This window comes from Andrographis paniculata, unplaced genomic scaffold (assembly GCF_009805555.1).
Source record: "Andrographis paniculata isolate CXL003 unplaced genomic scaffold, ASM980555v1 Contig70END, whole genome shotgun sequence".
Classification (NCBI taxonomy): Eukaryota; Viridiplantae; Streptophyta; class Magnoliopsida; order Lamiales; family Acanthaceae; genus Andrographis; species Andrographis paniculata.
Genome location: NW_026137607.1, coordinates 932,102 through 953,416, shown reverse-complemented (window position 1 = coordinate 953,416; position 21,315 = coordinate 932,102). Strand labels below are relative to the sequence as shown.

Here is a 21,315-nt window from a genome sequence, read left to right as displayed (position 1 = left end):
TTTAAATTAAAAAGAAATGCTACTATATCTTTATGACAAAAGAAAACTTATTATGAAAACAAAATTAAAAACATAAGCATAGCTAAATTTTTTTTAAAATGTTTTTGGGTGTGGGTTTTCTTTTATTTATTTATTTTTTTTTTATTTTTATTATTATTATTATTATTATTAAGTTCGAAGAATAATTTGAATGTGTTGTTTGTAATATGAAATAGTATTTTTATTTTTATTTTTTGTTATCACACACGCATGTGAAATTAAATTCAAATTTATAGCAGATGTCTCACCGCATATCTACAACAGATTGATATAAAATAATATTTAACAATTGATTTGATTGTATAGTATAGATAAAAAAATTTTAAAATAAATAAATAATATCTTTTAAACTGTTTTATATTTGAATAGTTCAATGTAATATTATAAATTTTGTATTAGGATTTTGAAATAATGTTACTGCTACTTAACAAATGCGTTTTAAATAAACTATCGACCGAATCTAATAGTCTGTAAATTGTAGTAATCGAACTATATGTTACATGCCAGACTTGAAGAGTGTCGAAGTTTGAACTCAATGCATACAAACCCTTTCATTAATATTTAAGAATACATTCAATTCCCAATCTACATCAATACAAATATATATATATATATATATATACATAAACACAACTTAAAAGCTCCATACAAAAATTTAAAAAAAAGACCAAAAAAAAGTCCCAAAATATTATACATGTATTCAATATTGCCACGAGAAGCCATGTTCACACATGAAAGCCACTTGTCCATAATTCTTCTATATATATATATATATATATATTATTAAGGTGGTTTTCATATATATTCCCCATCAGGAACTCCATCTAAACCCTAATTTAATTTTTATATTAATTAAACTAAAACAAAATTACCCTATACATAATTATATTTCCACAATTCACCCTTTTATCGAAACAAAATCTTTAGACCCCCCCCCCCCCCCCCCCCCCCCGCCTCAACAATCAAACCTCTCAGCAGCAGATGAGGCCATAATGGGATACTGTTTATTAATCTCCATCAAACCCCATGGATAGTTCACCAACCCCTCCCCATATTCAAACTCCTCTTCCCCAACAGCCATGCAGCTTCCGGCGCCGCCGCTGCCGGAGGCGGCGGCATCCGCCGGAGAACTGATGTAGCTCAAAATCCCTCTAAGGGATTGAAGCCTGTGTGTGAGCTCCACCAGCTGAGCCTTCAACACTGAGTTATCAGCCTCCACACTCACAGTTTGCTCTTTGGTGGCGCTTAATTCGATCGAAATCCGATCTTTTTGTCGCCGGAGCTCCGCCAACCGAGCCGTCAGATCATCCAAATGCTGCTGCTTTCTCAGCCTGGACCGCCTCGCGGATTCCCGGTTCGATTCCATTCTCTTCTTCTTCTTCTGATTGATCAAATCCGAACCCGAACAAGTCCCGCTTGAATACACCATTATATATATATATATATATATAGTTCTTTTATATATAATCAGATTCTTTGATTTGAATTCCAACAGGACAATGATCAGTTATTTATGAAATATCGTAGAACCAATATAGAAATAAAACCGAAAAAGATTGAACAAGATGAATCCCACAGATGCTGAAAAAGGGATTGATCATAAGATCAGAGGAAAGTTTGTGATTATATTCACTACTTCAACCTCATAATACATCATAATTAAACTACTATTTGTACCATCAAGAATTCAAGATCAAGAAACAATCCAAGAGAGAGAGAGAGAGGAGTGAGAACAAATTAAGCCAAGAGAGAGGAAGAGGGAGGTTTTGAAGAGGGGAGAAGGGTCTGATTTATAGGGGAAGGCTTGGAAGAAGGTTACAAGAAATTAAACAAGAAAATACATTTAAAATTGCAAGAAAGTGAAAAGGGTTTAGGAATCTACTGTGAGAGAAAAGAAAAAGATAGTGACACATAAATTGAATTAATTTCAGGTATCACTACCACCAAAAAAAAATTAAAAATTAAAAATTAAAAATTAAAAAAAAATTATGCATATAGTCAAAGATCCAATGAAGTTGTCTTTGTTTTGAGTAAATTTTGCCCACCTTCAGCTATCAAAGAATATTCTGCTTTTGCACTATTTTTGACTAAAAGATTAGGTAAAATAATAATCAGTTTTATTTTTATTTTTTTTAACCTTTTGTTTTACTTGTATATTTTCAAACCTCATATCTATAGCTATAATTGTGTAATTTAAAATTTTAAGGTGCAACATATAACACATGTTCACTTTTTCAACCAGAGATATATATATATATATATATTTTACATAAGATATATACTATAAAGAATTGTTGAAGTAATTACCACAAAATTGCATCTTTGAATTAGGTCTCTTTTGTTTGTTGTTTTTTAATTGATTGTCAAGTTAGGTCATATTTTCAGAGACAATTTCCCAGAATTTATTTTGTTACCTACCCCAGATTCAGCAATAATATATATTTGTCTAATTAAAAGTTAATGGGGAGAGATTATTTTGACTGCATAATACAAGTGACAACAGCAATTTTTTATTATTTTTTTTATTATTATTTTACTTTTTCCTTACTAATTTTTAAGATATAAATATTGACAATTTTTGCCATTGTAGCTATTAATCAATAAGCAATTTTTGCTTATTTTGTTGGAATATAATATTCATGCAAGTAAAGAACGAGAAATAATTCAATGAATTAACATTACATTATTTGTTCTTGCATTATCAAATAAGTAATTTTTCATTCAAGATATCACAGTAAAACACTTATTTATATCACATAAAATATTGTCACTAATTCAAATTTTTACTATTTTTAAACCTCAAATTCAAACTTTAAATAAACATGAATTTGTTCACTTTTGTGTTTTTAGATAGATTTATTTGTATGTTAGGTATAATAATTATACTTTAATATAAAAATAATATTTTGTGTTAAATTATTGACTTTTTATGAATAAATAAAATATAGATTTTGTTAATATATGTATATATGTATATCATATTTTTAAGAATATTTATAAAAATCATTCAATCCAAAAAAATTAAGAGTGTGTTTGTTTGAAAGTTTGGATTTAAATATTAAAAAATTTGAATTTGAATAGTTATATAATGTGATATAAATAGGTATTGATGTGATGTTTTTGAATGTAAAATAAATTTTTAATATAATATAAAATATAAAAAAAACAAAAAATAAATGTTTGATTTAATATTTTTTGGAGAAAAATTTGAATAAATAGTTAAAATCTTTGCAAATCCTATAAACAAATACACCCTAAGAGAACAAACTAACAAACTCATAATTGTTTACCTCCAAAATGATTTAATATTAAAAAAAAAAAATCAAATTTTTCGTTCAAAATCTCTCATTAAAAATACTTATTTATAACATATAAAAAATTATTTTAATTCAAAATTTTTCTATTTTTAAATCGAAACCCCTCATTCCCATTTACAAACGGGGACAGTGCCTAAGGGTCTGATCAAACTGTTAAAAATATACATCATTTATTCATAAATATATATATATATTAATTATGTATTATAAGAAAATGTTAATTAATCAAGAATAGTTAAGAAGCTCTAAATGTGGTGCATATAATCGCGTACAAACCTCAATTTTTATAAGGTTAGCGCAGACAAACTACACAATTAGGTCCACAACTGATCTTTTATCATTTTGCTTACATGAAAACACCAATTACTTATCATCATAAACAGTTCCTCAAAATTCTTTTTGGACAATAATAAATCCAAAAAAAAACCCTACAGTAATTCTACAGAGTTTTTGAACAAATTGATCAATTATTGTCCACAAGAAAATTTATTTAAAAAAAAAAAAAAAAAGTCTTATGGTCGGTTTAGTAGGCCCTAAATTCAGAGCCTACACATGATTAAAGCAAATTTGGACTTGTCACCATTCATTCACAAATTAATGACAAATGTATAAACTTTTTCAAGAAAAATAAAAATTATTCTGCATAACTTTTGTCTGTTAGTCAATCAACTTGCATACTGCCCAACAGAGTTAATCCCAACCGTTCATGTTGTAGTAGGGCCCACATAAATGAATGGTGTAGATTCACCAAATGTTAATCCATCAGTCAGATCAGACCAACAATCTTAAAAATTAATGCTGACACTCATGGGCAGTTAGCATATGCTGTAATATTTAATAAAACTTCAAATTTATAGTACAATTATTATTAATCTATCTATTTCCATTTAGCTAAGGAATTAATGGTCTCTCTAAGGTACTGTAACACATAAAGACAATAATAGAACAGCGGATAATCAACTATAACACATATTTAAAATCCTCAAATTTACATATGGCCCCTACTAGCAAAGCCTCTGTAAGCATGTGAGATATTGTAATAAAATGGAACCCCACAAGAAGAGCAAACAATCCCATATTTTAAACATGTTTTTACATCAATTGCTCCAAAAACATGGGATGCAAAGAAAGAAAAATTCAAACTCCAGAATATGCACAAAAGTAGAACTAAAAAAACAGAGTATAAGAGCAGCTTAAGCATAAGAAAAGGGTTAAAGAAGCCGTCGAAAAAGGTAGACAATCACAGCTGCTCCAGCCAGATAGCATTCATACAAATAGCACCTCATTTAGTGCTAAAGAAATGATATGGTAATTGCTGTAAATTTTAATCTGGTGAAATGATATTATATAGTTTCGATCTTCTTTTTTTTTTTTTTTTAATGAAATTTTCATATATATATATATAATAGTAGCTAATGTACAGAGCATGAGCATAACGGCATACAACAGCAGCACAAGCAATGCAATAATCAGTACCAAAATTAGGTAAGTAGTCTAGCCACATTAGCAGCACAAACTGATAATGCATATTCATTCATTACTTCTCATGATTATTGAAATAATTAAGCAAGAACATACTAACACAAACATCGGTAACATTTAAAGCAAAATACCTGGCTAAAGCCTCAGCTCGGGCTTTTTACATTCCAACTCCAATACTGCTAGCACCTTCAGGATGGTAGTGCAGAATTTCCTCCCACATCATTTCCCTAATCATCTCTTCCCCTAAATCCTCGTCAATGTCAAGGTTGATCGGGACCTGAGCTGGAGGATCACATCTCGGGTCGTACAGAGGAGACATGTAAGGGTGCTGAAGAGCTTCTGTTACACTAATCCTCTTTGAAGGGTCGAAGACGAGCATTTTCTGCAGCAGATCAAGTGCCAGAGGGTTGGCATGTGGGTAGAGGCGGGTGAAGGGGGTGCCGAGGGTGTAAGGGAGGGATTTGATATATTTCCTCGCCTTGGGGTTGTCGATGAATTCGAGGTCATCTTCCCTTTGGCTACCAAGGATGTTGATAATTAACTTGAGCTGGTTCAGACATTCGGTGCCAGGGAAAATGGGCTTCCTACCGAGAAGCTCAGCAAAGATACAACCAACGGACCATACATCAATTGACGTCCCATAGTTCTCACAGCAAAGAAGGAGCTCTGGGGCTCGATACCAGCGCGTCACCACATATTCAGTCATGAACTGGCCTTTACTGCTGTTGGTACGTGCAAGCCCGAAATCACATATTTTGAGATCACAATTTGCATTGATGAGTAGGTTTCCGGGTTTCAAATCACGGTGTAGAATGTTTGCTGAGTGTAGATACTTCAAACCTCGTAGTAACTGGAAAAAAACATTCACAACAGTGGTATAAAAAATGTCTTCAGATACAAGTAAAATAAGATTTTCATCGATTCTTCTATGAGATAGGATGCCTAGATATAGAATGATCTTGTTCTTATCTTCGACATTACTCCACCACCAAACAAAAAAGGGATTGTGACAACCATGAAATATTTTCCAAAAACATGTTTTTAGTGCATGTAGGCCAAAAAGGTTTTGTAGCTATCACAAAAAGTTCTTGATGTATATGAAAACAAAACAAGCAAACAGATGGAATGCCCATGACCACTCAGAGGCCATCATTGGTATAAGATATTATTCGAAAATGCTTTTTGAATAGTTTTCATGATTTTTCAGTCGTATTCATAATAATAATAATAATAAGTGAAGACAGAAGCACTATTGTAAAGGTATTTGACCAAATTCATCGCATAAGATCATTCTATCATGAAAACTCTTGCACCGCGGTAAAGCCTTGTAGTTTTATAGTTAGCTTTTCCAATGCACAGTGACCGATCACATTTAGAGCAGGAGATTTAAATCCTAGTGGTTCTACAAATGATTATTTGCGCACATAAATGAAATAATCAAATAAAGCAAAACAAAACTAATGGTTCATATAAAATTCTTTGGTCACTATTCATAAGAATTACCTGGAAAAGGAAGTACTGGCAATGGTCATTCGTAAGTGCCTGGGAAGACTTAATGATCTGATGCAAATCGGTATCCATAAGCTCATAAACTAAGTAGACATCTTTGAAGCTTCCTTTGTGAATAGGAAGCATGACATCTTTAAGAGCTATCACATTTTCATGTCTGAGATGCCGAAGAAGCTTCAGTTCACGCAAGGTTCTTAATGCATCAGTACGGTTTTCAAAAGCATTGTGGATCTTCTTGATTGCAACCTTATCATTTGTTTCCCTGTTGACAGAAGAACATACGATGCCATAGGCTCCTCGACCAATAGGCTTTATTGGTACGTACTTTGTATCAATCTCAAAAAGAGTTTGCCACATGGAGAAGTAGTGCTTTCCCGGAGTTCTAACCCCATTTGGAGGTTCCACTGGAGTTGCCATCCTGTCAAAACCCATAAAGAAACTATTAAGTTTAACTAGCAAAGAGTTTGCAGGCAATTATCTTCGAACTGATCAACTAAATAGATAATTCGACACAATATGTACTAAGAACAATGTTTTCTCATCAAAACAAAATATTGTGCACAGAATATGATCCTACAGTTATGCAGGTGAAATCAAAACAGTAACATAGAAACTATTTCTGTTATTATGGCAACCAAAACTGCTCCTTCCTTATTATACATTTTCTACTTTCAAGCAAAGAATCATTTACAAACCATCACCATTTGAATCTTTCCCAGGAACACCCTATTGTCATTTCCTTCTTAATTGTATTGAAACAATAAGACTACCAACAAAGAGACTCGTGGATGCATCCAGTAAAAGATCTTAGAAAGATAGTTTAGATCAAACAGAAGAACCAGTAGGAAAAGGTCACCAATCATAGATTCTTCCCTAAAACCCAATTTCTTGTAAAAACATCGATTATCTTCCATGTAATGCTCAATAAGGTAAAAAAGAATACACAAAATCCTAGATCACCTCGTGAAGATACATCCAGATATATTTGGTAAGTTTCCAAAAATCAATTAACAATCCAGAAAAAAGTAAGGAATTTTCCTTTTTCTTTTTAATAGTTCGAAATCAACTCTGAGACATTTACTCATATTAATTCAAGTGAATTCCAAATTTAAAAGCGTTAGAAACACCACTGTTCAACGCCCAGTAATTAATGCTAAACGTAAAAGGAGTTAAAAATCTGAAACAGGGAAAAACAATATGGGGAAAGGAGCTTTTACTTCAAAACATGGCAAAAAAATTGAACCACGACAAAGACCAACAACAAATTAATTTTTCCTTCAATTAAGAAAAAGGAAGATGAGGAGGCAAGAATCAAGTACAATTACGCACCAAGCACGAAATTCTTACCGAAGGACAGAAACTAGTGAACATAATTCGAACAAACTCCTCAAGAAATCGAAAACGCACATACCTTTAACGCTGAATTATCGCAAGCTATCTTCAAATCTCTCCGCGGAGCTCGAAATTCTTCATTCTTCCACTCTCTTCTCAAAATTACCTCCAAATCGCTCCATAAACAACGTTTTTAACTTCTCCCCACCTTAAAATCGTCACCCAAACTTCCTCAAAATTCGAAAATTCGCTTGAATTTCTCCGATTCGGATCAGAAGGATTCACGGCAATATATTACCTCACATGGCGGACGATCTCTTTTCACTGCGAATTTGATAAATTTACAGATATTATCAAAAAAATCGTTTTCTTTTTGTAAAGGAAAAGGACATAATAGAGAGGAAACCGTATGATTCCTGGATTAAAGGTCCCGGACCAATGATAATAAAAGTGAGCTCCCGCCTACTATTTTAATATTCCTATTTTCTATAAATTAGAGAAAATTATTTGACTGGTTCGGTGTAGGAACACCGGGTGCAGACGGGAATATGTCGTACGACGTCGTTTCGAGAAGACGGCACCTGAAACGGCGACGTATTACTGCGGGCATCGTTGTCAAGCATATTCCACAAAAAGAAAGGGAAACGTGGTGCCTGTGATTGCAGCTAAATTACCTTATACTGCCATGTTTGCTGTTATACAATTTCTTTATTTATGGTAAATAATTATTTTTATTTCCATGCTTAAGTAAAAATAATTATTTATTTATATATATATATCCTTAGATTCGAAGCTGTTTCAGTAATTATTGATTTGCTCAGAAGGAAATATAGAATAAAATAATCAGAAGAAACTTAAATAAAAGTGTATATATATATATATATGTTTAATATAAATATATTAAATGTAATATATTATTTACGTGTGTTTTTTTAGGAGTTTGGATTTTGAATTTGAATTTAATAGTAAATAATATAAATACATGAACAATGTAAAATTAATTTTTAATATAATAAAAATAAATAAATATTTGATTTTTAAAAAAAAAATTGAATAAATAGTAGAAATTTTATAAAATTCTTCGAATAATTAATTCAAATTTATTTTCATTATTATTTATGAATTGTCATGAAAATAAATAATTTTTTAAGTGAAAAAATACCATTGATTTTATAGTTTTTTACTATAAAAACTAATCATTATTATTATTGTTATTTATTTTTATTAAAATTCATACCCAAACTTAAATAAAAGTGTATATATAGATGTTTAATATAAATATATGAAATATTCTATATTATCAAGGTTAATTCAAATTTGTTTTTATTTTTATTTTTGAATTGTCATAAAAATATATTTTTTTTAAGTGAAAAAATACATTAATTTTATATTTTTTTTACTATAAAAACTAAAAATTATTATTATTTATTTATTTTTATTAAAATTCATACTCAATTTTTTGAACACAAATTTTGATAACAAATGAAATATTTACACATGAATACTGCTCCATCCGTTCCTTAACAATATATCTATTTTTTCATTTTGGTTCGTCCTATAATAAAATATTCATTTTTTTTAGTAATTGTACTAATATCTAACGTTACAAATACCCTTACAATTTATATTATTTTATTATTTTCTTAGATAATTAATAATATTGAGTTAACAATAGTTATGATAGTATTAAAATAAATTTAATATATATGATTAAGAAAATTAGAATGTTTATTTAAATATTTTTTAAATTACATCACAATAAAAAATAAAAAATAAATATGGATATTATTTTGTAGAGATTAAAATTTCTAAAATACAAAGTAAATAAGAAAATATAATTATTTATTTATAATTAATATAAATTAATTTTATAATATAAGTAAAATTTTATATGTAGGTAAAAAAAAATTTTTTTTTTTTAAGGAAAGAAACAGATGTAGAGAGGTTTTGAGTAATCACTACATATTATACCTTATATATTTAATTAAGTTAGATTTATTAGTTAAGTATATTTGGATTTACTAATTTTACTAAAAATAAAAAAATGCTAATTTATGGAAAAAAATATATATATTTATGTCAATAAAAATATACACGTATTATTTTGTACAGAAAATATATGTATATTTACACAAATTCATATAATATACTCTATTCGTTCATTTATAGAAGTATACATATTTTTATTTTGAGTTATTCAATTACAAAATAATTAGTTTCTATTTTTAGTAACTATGAATTTTTTTTTCTACAAATACTCTTACTTTATTATTTTTACACTAAAAAAATAAGAGTAAAAGTGTATTTATTATTTTTACCTACTCATTACAATTAAAATACTATTATATTTTATAAATTTTGTGACAAAAGTAAATGTATATTTATAAAATGGACGAAAGGAGTATATATAATACATATAACGTATTCATTTATAAAAAAAATCAATTATTCAACACAAAATATTATATTTTATATAAATGATACGAAAAAATTGTATATATACATAATTTATAGTTGGTTTACATAATATATATAACACAAATTCATATGATGTATATATTATATTCACTTCTAAAAAGTCAATTATTCGATACAAAATATTATTTTTATATTAATGTTACAATTTTTTATATTTAATATAAAAAAAAAATACTTCTATTTAAAAATACAAAGTGAAGTACTTCTCTGTCTTATAAATATGTTTTTAAAAATTTTAGACAGAAATTTAAAAAGAATGTAGTTTTTATAAAACACACAAATTGAAATACTTTATCCATTTAATGTAATCTTATTCTGTTGGAATTAGTTTAATATAATTGGTAGAACAAATTGGTAAGGGGTTTAGTGACGGATTTAGCAATAAAATTTGCGAGGGTATTTAGTAGGGGAATTAATGAAAAATTTGCGTAGATAATTAACATTACATAGGTTTTTATTATTCAGATTCTATTTTTCCTCCAAAAATATCACGTCAAATAATTTTATTTTTTTTTATATTATATTACAATTTTCTTTTATATTTAAAGTATCACATCAACCTCTATTTATATCATATCAAATAACTATTTAAATTTAACTTTTTACTGTTTAAAAATCAAAGTCAAAAAAACTAAAACCCACGAACAAATACACCCTAGAGGATTCAATGAAAGAATTAGCATTAAAGAGTAACTTAGCAAAAGTATTAGAGAGAGAATTAGCATTAGGCAGTGATTAGATCCCTCCTAAAAATTATTACTCCCTCCGTCCAATTTATATTGTCCTAAAGTATATTTGCACAGTTTTTTAGTTGATTGTTTTTTTTGTTATGAATTGACAAATTTGCCCTTAATTGTACGGTAGAGATTCAAAGTAATAAATAAACAAAGGGTAAAAATGTAAAATTTGTGTTTAAAAAATGAAATAGGACAATAGTTGTCGAACGTCCTAAATAGGAAAGTAGGACATTTATATATTTTTATAAAAATATTATATTAAAATATTATATACATACATTAAATAAATAAATAATACACTCAAATAAAAACCAAACAATCTTTTATGTGGGAATGATATCATTTAAATAAATTGTTTAAAAGTACAATTTTCTTCTAAACGAAATAAATATTATTTGCCGACTTAAAAAACAATAATGTTGAACTAAGAATTTTCTAACAAAATAAAATAAAATTTGAATATTTTCTAAAATCGGGCTCCGAATGAACTTAGCTGATATACAAACCAAACTACGTCTTTTAATGTTTTGGGCCGAGCCCGTGTCCGATTTTTAGGGCTCAAAATAAGATCATTAACTATTTATCTATTTTTTTTTATTTTATAAGTCTCATAATAATTCATTTCTTTTGTAGTAATTTTATTTTCTACTAATATTAAATTTTTTTTTACAATTTATAAACAAATGTTATTATCTTTATATCACACATACTAATAAAATTATTTTAATTTTTTCTATTTTATTCATACCAATTCCCATATAATACTAACATTCTTTAAAATCCGTATAAAAAACAAACAAATATATAGATAAGGGAGAGAGAGAATCTTTTTAGGTATAGTTCATTTATATGTTAAAATTGTGTCATTATTTGATTCTTTGATTGTTTATTAAACTTATTAACAATTTTTTTATATTATATTAAAAAAAATTATATTTAAAATATCATATTAATATTTATTTATATAATACTCTTTCCGATAAGTATAGAAAGTATATTGTTGCTTTTGTTGCGTCTTTATATTTAATATTTAAAATATTTTTACATTATATTTGTATTATAAAATATTGATAAAAATATTTTTGTATTTTTTTTTATAGTTATATTTTGATATATTATTAAATATTCAAATATTATTAAAAAAACAAATGTGTTTTTACTTTTTGTCTTGGACTAGGAGTATCAAATAACTACTTAGATTTAAATTTTTTATATTTAAAATTTTAATACAAAATTCAAACTCTAAACTAAGACAATCTTACGATATTTTAAACAATTTTGATTTTTTTTTTAATCAATTAGAAATAATATTGATTAAAATTAAAAACTAGCAAAATTGCACCAAGGGCAAATTCGTCTTTACGTGAACCCTCCTCCAATAACAAAACAAAAACAAATCGTAATCTGGATCTGGTTATGCGGAAATGAAATCAATCTAGACTGTACATAGTGGGTCCTACATCATTCAACGGTAAAGATCATTTCTGGAGTCTCACTCCCCGGAGTCCCTAAACTGAAACGACCGAAACAGAATGGCGTATCAACAAACTCTATTAATGGCGTGATGCATCAAACGCACTGACACTTGACCTCTCTCTTCCGCTTTCTTCCTGCCAAAGGAAAAATCTCTTATCCACTTTCTCTCGCTTTCTCCATCCAATTTCGCCTCTGGTCTATCCAGTTTCATCGGTTGCAGTTATTTTTTCAGTTTTTTCGAGTCGGTTGTTGCGTTGATTTCTGGTTTTTGGTGATATTTGTATTGTGGATTTTGACGATTTGTTTCCGCGCGGATTGAACTGTGGCTTTGGCGTTTCTGATCTCGGCTATTGAAGAATTCTGAGGATCGAAGGTTTGATTGAGGTGTTTTCCAGTTTCCTTGAATACGTCTTCGTGAAAGAGTATTTGTTCTGTAATCTATGGCTTTTGATTGGATGATTGTGTAATTACGGTTTTGATGTTAATTATCGGTGGGGAAACGAGTCAGATTGGGGAAATAATAGTAGAATTAATGTATTAGTATGGAGTTTTAATGTTTGGAAATGATCGTCGTGCCTTGGGAAATGTGGTTGATACTTGATATTGAATTTGATCGATCTGTGCTTTGTGTGTTTATTACGGTAATGACTTTCATTTTGGATGAAAATTAATGTTCTTAGACCGTTCTTAGATTAATGTTCTTAGATCGTTCTTTTCAAGAAAGTATACCGCGCTTAATACAGGATAAAGTTCCTCGATCCACAAGATGGAAGAGAATGCTTTGTTTTGGTGCATTTGTTATGAGGATTTTTTATTCTTATGTTTTTCCATGTTCCTACGAGAAAATATTGTGTTTACTTTGTTTTGGTTTTGTTTTGTCCGTCTCGGATTTGAGTTTTGGAGTTTATGCCGTGAAAATGAATGCATTGTGGATTTGATTTAGTGAAAAATGAAAATTAAGAACACAAGTGAACCCAATTCAAACCTGTATGTTTAGCATTATTGGAAGATAACAGGTTCATTCATGATGCTACTATTCCACCTCCTTTTACAGTCATTTATTTATTTATCATTATTATTATTAGTTTATTTTTATTTTTGTTTTTTTCAGGACCTGAGATGGCTACTCTACCAGGCCCTGTCATTTGCCCAGTGATGAGTGCAAAACAAACTGGAATGTGTGTGCCTGTTAACTCTCCTCTGCTGAAAGCTAAATTAGTCAGAAGTGGATTTCTGGGACTCGCAGGGCTCCGCTGTGGAAAGACTAACTTTGGATGCCCGCAACATTTGAGGAGACATGTAACAGTTGAATGTAGTTTCAGTTCATCGTCAGATGGTAACGGCAGTAAGGCTGGGAATCCTAGTGAGAATGATGCTGAGTATGTCAATTCAAGTGTGGTTGAAGCTGGTATGCAACATTTGTACATTTCATTTTCCAGTTGCTTTGTTAATGATCGGCTATTCTGGCATCCTGCATTTAGTTATATTGTGTATATCTTATGCATGTTCTTACTGTCCATTTGTCCCACAATTACAAAACCATGCATTTCAAATTTTGCACTGTGACACTAGGTATACAACTAAATAGAACACTAGAACTATCGAGGGAATATATGCTTTTTTTATTTTATCAAAAATGGGATATTTTGTGGTGCTGCTATTTCTCGTTTGCTTCTTATGTGTATTCTATGCATAATAATACACGTCCGAAGCTCCAACTTAAACCTTATGTGTTTAATTGTTCTGGACAGTTGAGGTAAGAAGCGGAGCAGAAGGTTTTATAATCAAGATGAGGGACGGTAGGCTTTTGAGATGCATTCACAATAACCCCCCTGGAGGCCACCTGCCGGACTATGCTCCGCATCCTGCAATTGTACTAAAGATGGAAGATGGAACCGGTTTTCTTCTCCCAATAATAGTTTGTATGTCCTTTATCCAGTCACTATGTTTCTAGCAAGTTAAACCAAGTGGTTTCATAACAAATCTGGCTTTTATTACAGTGGAAATGCCTAGTGTGCTGCTGATGGCTGCTGTCCGCAATGTCCAAATTGTATGGCATCCTAATTCTATACTTTACCCGGTTTATTTAAATACTTATTTCTATTCCTGTCACAGTAAGGTGACTAGTGGGTTATTACTTTTTAGGCTAGACCGACCATTTATCAAGTGGTGAAGGATATGATTGACAAAATGGGCTATGCTGTGAGTTTTGGGAGTTCGTTGTTTTCATTACCAAACTGATTTACTCTTTAGTTTTATGATTTTTGTGGGTTTGCATTTTCTACAGGTTAAGGTTGTACGCGTTACTAGGCGGGTACATGAGGCGTACTTTGCTGAGTTACTTCTGACCAAGGTAACCTCCTATAAATTGTTGATGAATAAATATTGGATATTTAAAGTGTTCACAGTATATTATAGCCCTTGTTTTAGAACTGAAATTTCTTTGTGATGGTTGAAGGTGGGCAATGAACCAGAGTTTGTCAGAATTGATTTACGACCGTCAGATGCTATTAACATTGCAGTGAGATGCAAGGTAATAATTCTATGCTCACTATGCTCTGTTTCAAACCAGCACCCATAATATATACAATTATCACATATTCTTATTACACACAGCACATGCTATGTGTAATAAAGAAATGTGTTGTTTGTTCGTAATTACATGTGTTCTATATAAGAGTATGTCATATGCTAAAATAAATTGTTGTGTGTGTTGTATGCGATTATAGCATGTGCTGTTGATTCATGTGCTTTATTTGTATTATATACAATCTGCTGTCTGTAATAATACTGTGTTTTGTCAGACCGCACCCGATGTATTTTTCACCATAGTGCTTAATTTTAAATTCAGCATTGTAACCGCCGCCCACTTTTTATATTTGTTGTCGTACCTTCACTGTGAGTGCTTATATCGCAATATTGTAACTAGTATGCTTCATTGTGAAAAATGGAATAGTGCAGTTTTATTAGACGATGTAATGTTGGTGAGTTACCAGTGAGTTGTATTGGCTAGGCTCTGTTTATACTACAGTCTTCACTTATAATTTATAAATTGTGACCGACTTGAAAATCTCTACGGATAAGTTATGTGCTTATTTTGAAGGTTTTCTTGCTTTCATATGTCTCTTAAAACATTCACTCGGGTTTATGTCATTTGAGCATTAGAGTCATGGCCATTGTGGTAAATATAGCCGACGTATTGTGATGGTATTCTTACATATCTACACATATTGTGCATTGAACTATGAATTGCCCGATTACTGATGTCGTTATATTTGTCTTCAAAATCCTTCCATGCCGCCCACAGGTGCCAATTCAAGTCAATAAGTTCCTTGCATATGCTGATGGCATGAGGGTTGTTGAGGCTCAAAAGATTCCAGTGATCAGCTCCTCTTCAAACCTAATTTTCACTGAACTGGACAGGTGATAAATCAGTTTTCTTAATGGCCTGTTATTATTTTGGCATTTTCTTATTAATTTGTATTATCGTATTTTGAAATTATTATTTACTCAGACCAACCGGTGAGCCGTGCATTGAAACAAAGGAGTTTGATTTACTCCGTAACATGCTCATTGCTGCTATCGAGGAACGCTACAGAGATGCAGGTTTGTCATCAATCATCTATTTGTGCATAGTGGTATCAAAATTAAACTCGACCAAAAAAATCGAACCTGTTTGTCTTGAAAATTTTCAGGTTCGAGTTTGGATATTTTGGGTTTTCAAAAAATTGGGTCGATTCGAATCCAAAACAAAAAAAACTCGTGTCGTGATCGGGTCGGGTTTCGGTTGACCTGATAACTCGAAATATAAAAATTACGCTGTTTTTTAATTTCGTATTTCGGATTGACTTGAAATTATTTTTATTAGTAGTTTTATTTATAATATTTATATTATTATAAATATAATAAAATATAAAAATTAAAATTAAAATTAAAATGAATTTTTTAAAGTAAATTTAATTATTTAAAGTTTCCATGTCGGATTTGTTTGGTTTCGGGTGATCTGAAACTAAATTAGGTCAATCTGAACCCGATTCGAAAGAATTTGTGTGAGTTTTAGGGTTTTGAGTCTATTTTCGGATTCAGATTGATAATTTTTTTGTTATTCTCATAGCTCAACTCGACACGAACACAATCCAAAAATACAAATGAGCACCCCTATTTGTGCATACAGTATCTTAAAATGTGTGGCTGCTCTGCTTGTTTAAGTTCAAGGTTGATCTATATACACACATGTATTTTTGCCGAATTTTTCAAAATTACTCATAAGCTGTAGTTTCTAACTTTATATTGCAGCATTATGGAGGGACAAGCTCATGAAGCTCCGGGCAAGAAGGAATTGGGCTTAGATTTCCTAGTCTGATGGAATTCTAGGTATTGCTGTTCGGTTTCGTTTCAGTTTCATCAGCACTGTTTTCCTAATCCCTCTTTTTTTTTAAAAAAAAAATGGTGATCTTGTCGTCACAGATGATACAAACACAGGGAGGGAGGATTGGTTACTGTACATAAACGCCGCAGATGCATATATGTATGTGTCATCGGGCAATCGATTTCAAGGCACTGGTATTCTTTCCCCCCTTGGATATAAATGTGCAATATATAGATATGAATGATATATATATATATATATACATAGCTTTGTATGTACATTTGTATAGAAAACACCATACCATGCTCTATGTTCAAGTAAATCTCTCATGCTTAATTGTTGTTTTTAGTTCCCAATAATGAACAACCCCTAATTGTTGGTTTTTGAAAATTTGAAATTGTGAATTTAGTAACTGCATGCACACACGGCACCTACCTACCCACCTACGTACCCTATAAAAGAAAAATTATTTTATTTTATTTTGATTTTTTTTTATTATTGAAACTTTTTGATGGAATCTAGTGAGCAGAGTAGAGTTAGAGGGTGTTGTGTTGTATTTTTAGTTGGGGAATACTGATGATTGACATTTACTGGTTCCATTTTGGAAGTTATTGTTGTTATGGATACTATTGGCTATCTTATCTACCTCGTTTTAAAGCTGCTACCATTTTTGACATTAATGTCATGTCGAAATCTGGCTGGATTCCCTTTTTTTGTCTTTTTTAAACAAAAACCCAAGTGTAAAATTATATATATTTATGTATTGTTTGGTTGGGGGGTGAGGGGGAATGAATGCTTTGCATTGAAGGTTTTATTGGCTAATAGCGTATTGGTAAGTTTAACATTTCTGAGTGAATGAATACCCAGAAGACCGAATCTAGACACCTGAAATTACGTGTTGCGACACTTCTTTCTCTCAGTCTATTCTGTTAATGCGATGATGGGTTGGGTGTTTTATTTATTTGTCCAATGTAATTATTAAGTGTGTGTTTTTATTATCTTGTTTTGGACTAAAATAGTGATTGGATTGGATTGGATTACAAATCTCATCTCCTCTGTTTCTTTGGGTTTGGTATGTTTGTGAAAGAAGAAAATTGGATTACAAAACACACCCAATTAGAGATTGGGTAAAATAATGGTCGCTCCATAAAATATGGAATTAAATTCTAAGCAAACATGCTCGTGAGAATATATTATTATGCATTAAAGATCTCAGTGTAGCTGGAGGTGATGATAATGCATTGGGAATTTGATTTGAAATCTGTATATAATACAAATATAATATATATAAATTAACAAAATGTGATCATTATTTATGAAGTGCAACACTATAACTAATTTTACTACCAAAAAAATAATAATTTGTTCATATAATTTACACTATAAATTTAAATGGTCACTTTCATTAAATTAAATTCTATTGTATGTCTAACTTTACTTGCTAATTAAGACAAATCTAACATATGTGGTATTTGTATGTTAGTATTTTCAATACCTAAATACTATTTAACCAACTATTACACTTAAAAGTCTTATATGAGGGCAGATGAGATCTACAAAAAAAATTTGAAATGCAACTATGATAATTGGTATCTCACCAAAAATGAATTAACAGCAACATTTACTTCTACTTAAATAACTATTTTATATATATACACATATAATAAATGACAAAATTTCATCTTCGGTTGTGTTCTTAAAACATATGCTAGTACATTACTTGTAGTGAAAGCATTTCTCCCACCTGCAACCACATGGAGGTGGTTACATTAAAATTCTATTGGTACAAATATTAATCTATGTTCACTACAGTATTTAACAATGCCCATCATTTTCTATCTGCTTTCTACTTATCCATCCAGTCAAAAAACCACAAAGGAGGCCTTATTGTCTACTAATAAATAATGGCACTTACCTTCTACTATAATACACATATGTTTTTACCATTATCTATTATGTTTACTTGGAGTTGAAGGCCTTACCCATGCATTAATCAAGTCTATCATCCCATTGCGAACAATTAAGGTTAATGGAATAAACAAAATCACAAGGTTTATACATATATATATATATATATAGAGAGAGAGAGAGAGAGAGAGAGAGAGGAATTCAATGAATATGAAATTCAAACTGAGGAGAGTTAATCAGAGAATTAGAAAAATCAAAGCATGAGATGTTAAATGTAATGAAGAAATCCGTGGTTATGAAGGAGATATTTAGAACTGGAGTTTCTATGTTTACCTATTTCATTTTCAGTAATTGAAATTTGTCACCTGTGACATGATTTCGCGTTGTTGGCTTAATCCAGTGTTTGTCGATGAAAGCGTCGACTCTTCGCCGGAACTCTTCGCTGCTCAGTTTCTCCATCTCTGCTGCGTCGTCCGCGGACCACGTGTTCGCTTTTCTCCGAAGCTCCGGCCGTCGCTTTGTCGCAATCTCAGGTTTGAGTTTCTCCGACTGTATTCTCTGAAACCTGTTGAGTAACTTCGTCGCCTTCTCTATCGCCGTCGTTACGTCATCGCATTGCGTCAACGCCTTATTCTCCGTCGCCCGTGCTGTAGTCTGTTTCTTCTCACGGAATCTCTCCGCTTCCTTGTCGATCGGCGAATCCAGAGCAGGCTCGCGCTGATGGATCCCCTCGCTGAATTTATCATAATCGTCGTACAAATCACCGCCGACGGAGATATTCAAATCGTAGTTTTGGCGGCAAAGCAGAAACAACGTGACGATGATAGCATTTCCAAGGAGAAACACAACGTGGTGGTTCAAGAGACAAGCGGATAACTCAACGAAATATCCACCAGTTCTTTTCACAACCTCCGGAACACGAGCGGAGGACCAGGAAATCATTCCAAACCCTACCAAAACCTGAAAAACTTGCCACGCCTTGACGATTACCCCAAACCGATTAAACCTCGCCATAGCCTCTCTCTTCTCAAACCTCACATCATCCAAAACTCGAGATTCCATATCCACCAAAGCAAGCAGCAAATCTGCAACTCAAAAACGCATATATTCATCACCATTTCTCAAAACACATAAAACCATAGAAATCTAAATTAGTAACAAAAAAAAAATCCGAACAAAAATTAGGAAATCAAACCTGCAGAATTACAGCAGCAGCAGCAGCAGCTTAAACCACAAAAAATTGCAGCAGCAGATTTGGAGAAGGAGGAGGAGAAGACGAAGGCGTGGGTGGTGGTGTTGCGGAGAAGGCGTGCGTACAATGTGAGCAGCGCCTTTATATATATAGTGGCGAATGACAAGAGTTAGTGGAGGCGATGCAAAACCTGCCTGCATCATCAGAGTGGCGGTTATGATGCTGCTGCATAGCCCGGTTGTACGAGGCGCCATGTTTGTTGTACGCTGAACGTCACTTTGGACACGCTGCTTTAAATTTGACTTATTTATGAAAATCAAAACCACGTTATTCATCAATGTAGGTAAATTATTCATTGCAATGTTGCTCGTTTAAATTTTTGGAGCACTCTTACTTCATTATTGATCGACTTATTCAATTTTAGATTTTAAGAAAGAAAATATTAATTCAAAATAGCAAGTGTAAACTTGAATTATATATAATATATATTATGTAAATATATCCATGTTATTAATTCAATTTTTGATTTTATAATTTTAATAGTTGAATATATTTTAGAAATATATATATATATATACATATACAGGGCGGATGTAAGTGGGGCAAGGGGGGTCCAGCTCCCTCTCACCCACCCCACCCCACCCCTTTTAATTTTTAATTTTTAATTTTTATTTTATAATATATAATATAAAAATAATAAACAAATTAAAAAATTGTTAAAAATTGATAAAGTATTTATGTGAAAATTTAAATTTTTTGAATAATAAAAAAATTTATATCATAATAATTGTTTGATGCTATAAAAATAGATATGAACAAAAAAGTAATAAATAATTTTTGATATTTTCAAGAGCTATTTTTTAATAAATATTTTTATTATTTATCAATTTCATATAATACAAAATTCATCTGCTAATATGCAGTTGTCATTGTAGATTGATATTTTGCAAGATTTTCAAAATATGATAACTCCGTTGATAAAATTATTGGATAACAAATAGATGATGATCGTTTGAAAATTTGAAAAATTAACCCCCTCTCATCCCAGTCTGATTCCGCCTCGGTGTATGTATATATATATATATATATACATTGGAAATAAGTATCGAGTATATTTCCTCTGTCCGAAAAATTTAACCCTATTCGTTTGTATTTTTAGAAAGAAGTATAATGATTGAAAGAAATAATACAGTATTCCATTTGAAGAGATGTGACAAGAAAAAAGAAAAATTTTGAAATGACCAAAAAAAAAAGAAAGTCAATAACTTTTACTCCTGTTATTTTTTTTTTAAAGTTTGATTCTGATTTTTTCATAAATAATAATCTAAAAATGATGTTTTGTAAAAAAAAAAATTATTGTATTTTTATATGGAATTACTATTATATATTGTAAATAGTAAAAAACATTAAAATTAAAATCCAAAATTTTTATAAGTTTAAGTAAAAAAATATATATATATATTGTATTGAAATTAA

General features: G+C 30.6%; 3 protein-coding genes across 6 annotated transcripts; 1 reads left to right on the top strand and 2 right to left on the bottom strand.

Annotated features, from left to right (window-relative positions):
- Positions 1–557: 557 nt before the first annotated feature.
- On the bottom strand, positions 558–1,468 carry LOC127264347 (bZIP transcription factor 44-like). The gene has a single exon (XM_051293827.1). It carries the CDS (start codon positions 1,466–1,468, stop codon positions 995–997), a length of 474 nt encoding a protein of 157 aa, XP_051149784.1. The 3' UTR covers positions 558–994.
- LOC127264323 (mitogen-activated protein kinase homolog NTF3) lies at positions 1,282–8,044 on the bottom strand. 3 transcript variants are annotated; one of them, XM_051293798.1, is made up of 4 exons: positions 7,759–8,044; positions 6,342–6,765; positions 4,970–5,688; positions 1,282–1,420 (listed from the first exon to the last, which is right to left on the bottom strand). In XM_051293798.1, exons 2-3 carry the CDS (start codon positions 6,762–6,764, stop codon positions 4,996–4,998), a joined length of 1,116 nt encoding a protein of 371 aa, XP_051149755.1. In that variant the 5' UTR covers position 6,765; positions 7,759–8,044; the 3' UTR covers positions 1,282–1,420; positions 4,970–4,995. The 3 variants fall into 3 exon arrangements, with proteins under 3 accessions (XP_051149755.1, XP_051149754.1, XP_051149753.1); XM_051293797.1 differs by having other exon boundaries at positions 1,306–1,454; XM_051293796.1 differs by lacking the exon at positions 1,282–1,420 and having other exon boundaries at positions 4,716–5,688.
- Positions 8,045–12,468: 4,424 nt separating this feature from the next.
- Positions 12,469–17,129, top strand: LOC127264324 (bifunctional nuclease 1-like). 2 transcript variants are annotated; one of them, XM_051293800.1, is made up of 11 exons: positions 12,469–12,743; positions 13,482–13,778; positions 14,122–14,292; positions 14,371–14,420; positions 14,516–14,572; positions 14,658–14,723; positions 14,829–14,903; positions 15,678–15,793; positions 15,885–15,976; positions 16,667–16,744; positions 16,838–17,129. In XM_051293800.1, the coding sequence occupies exons 2-10, from the start codon at positions 13,490–13,492 to the stop codon at positions 16,717–16,719; spliced, it is 969 nt and encodes a 322-aa protein (XP_051149757.1). In that variant the 5' UTR covers positions 12,469–12,743; positions 13,482–13,489; the 3' UTR covers positions 16,720–16,744; positions 16,838–17,129. The 2 variants fall into 2 exon arrangements, with proteins under 2 accessions (XP_051149757.1, XP_051149756.1); XM_051293799.1 differs by having other exon boundaries at positions 12,469–12,754.
- The last annotated feature ends 4,186 nt before the right edge of the window (positions 17,130–21,315 follow it).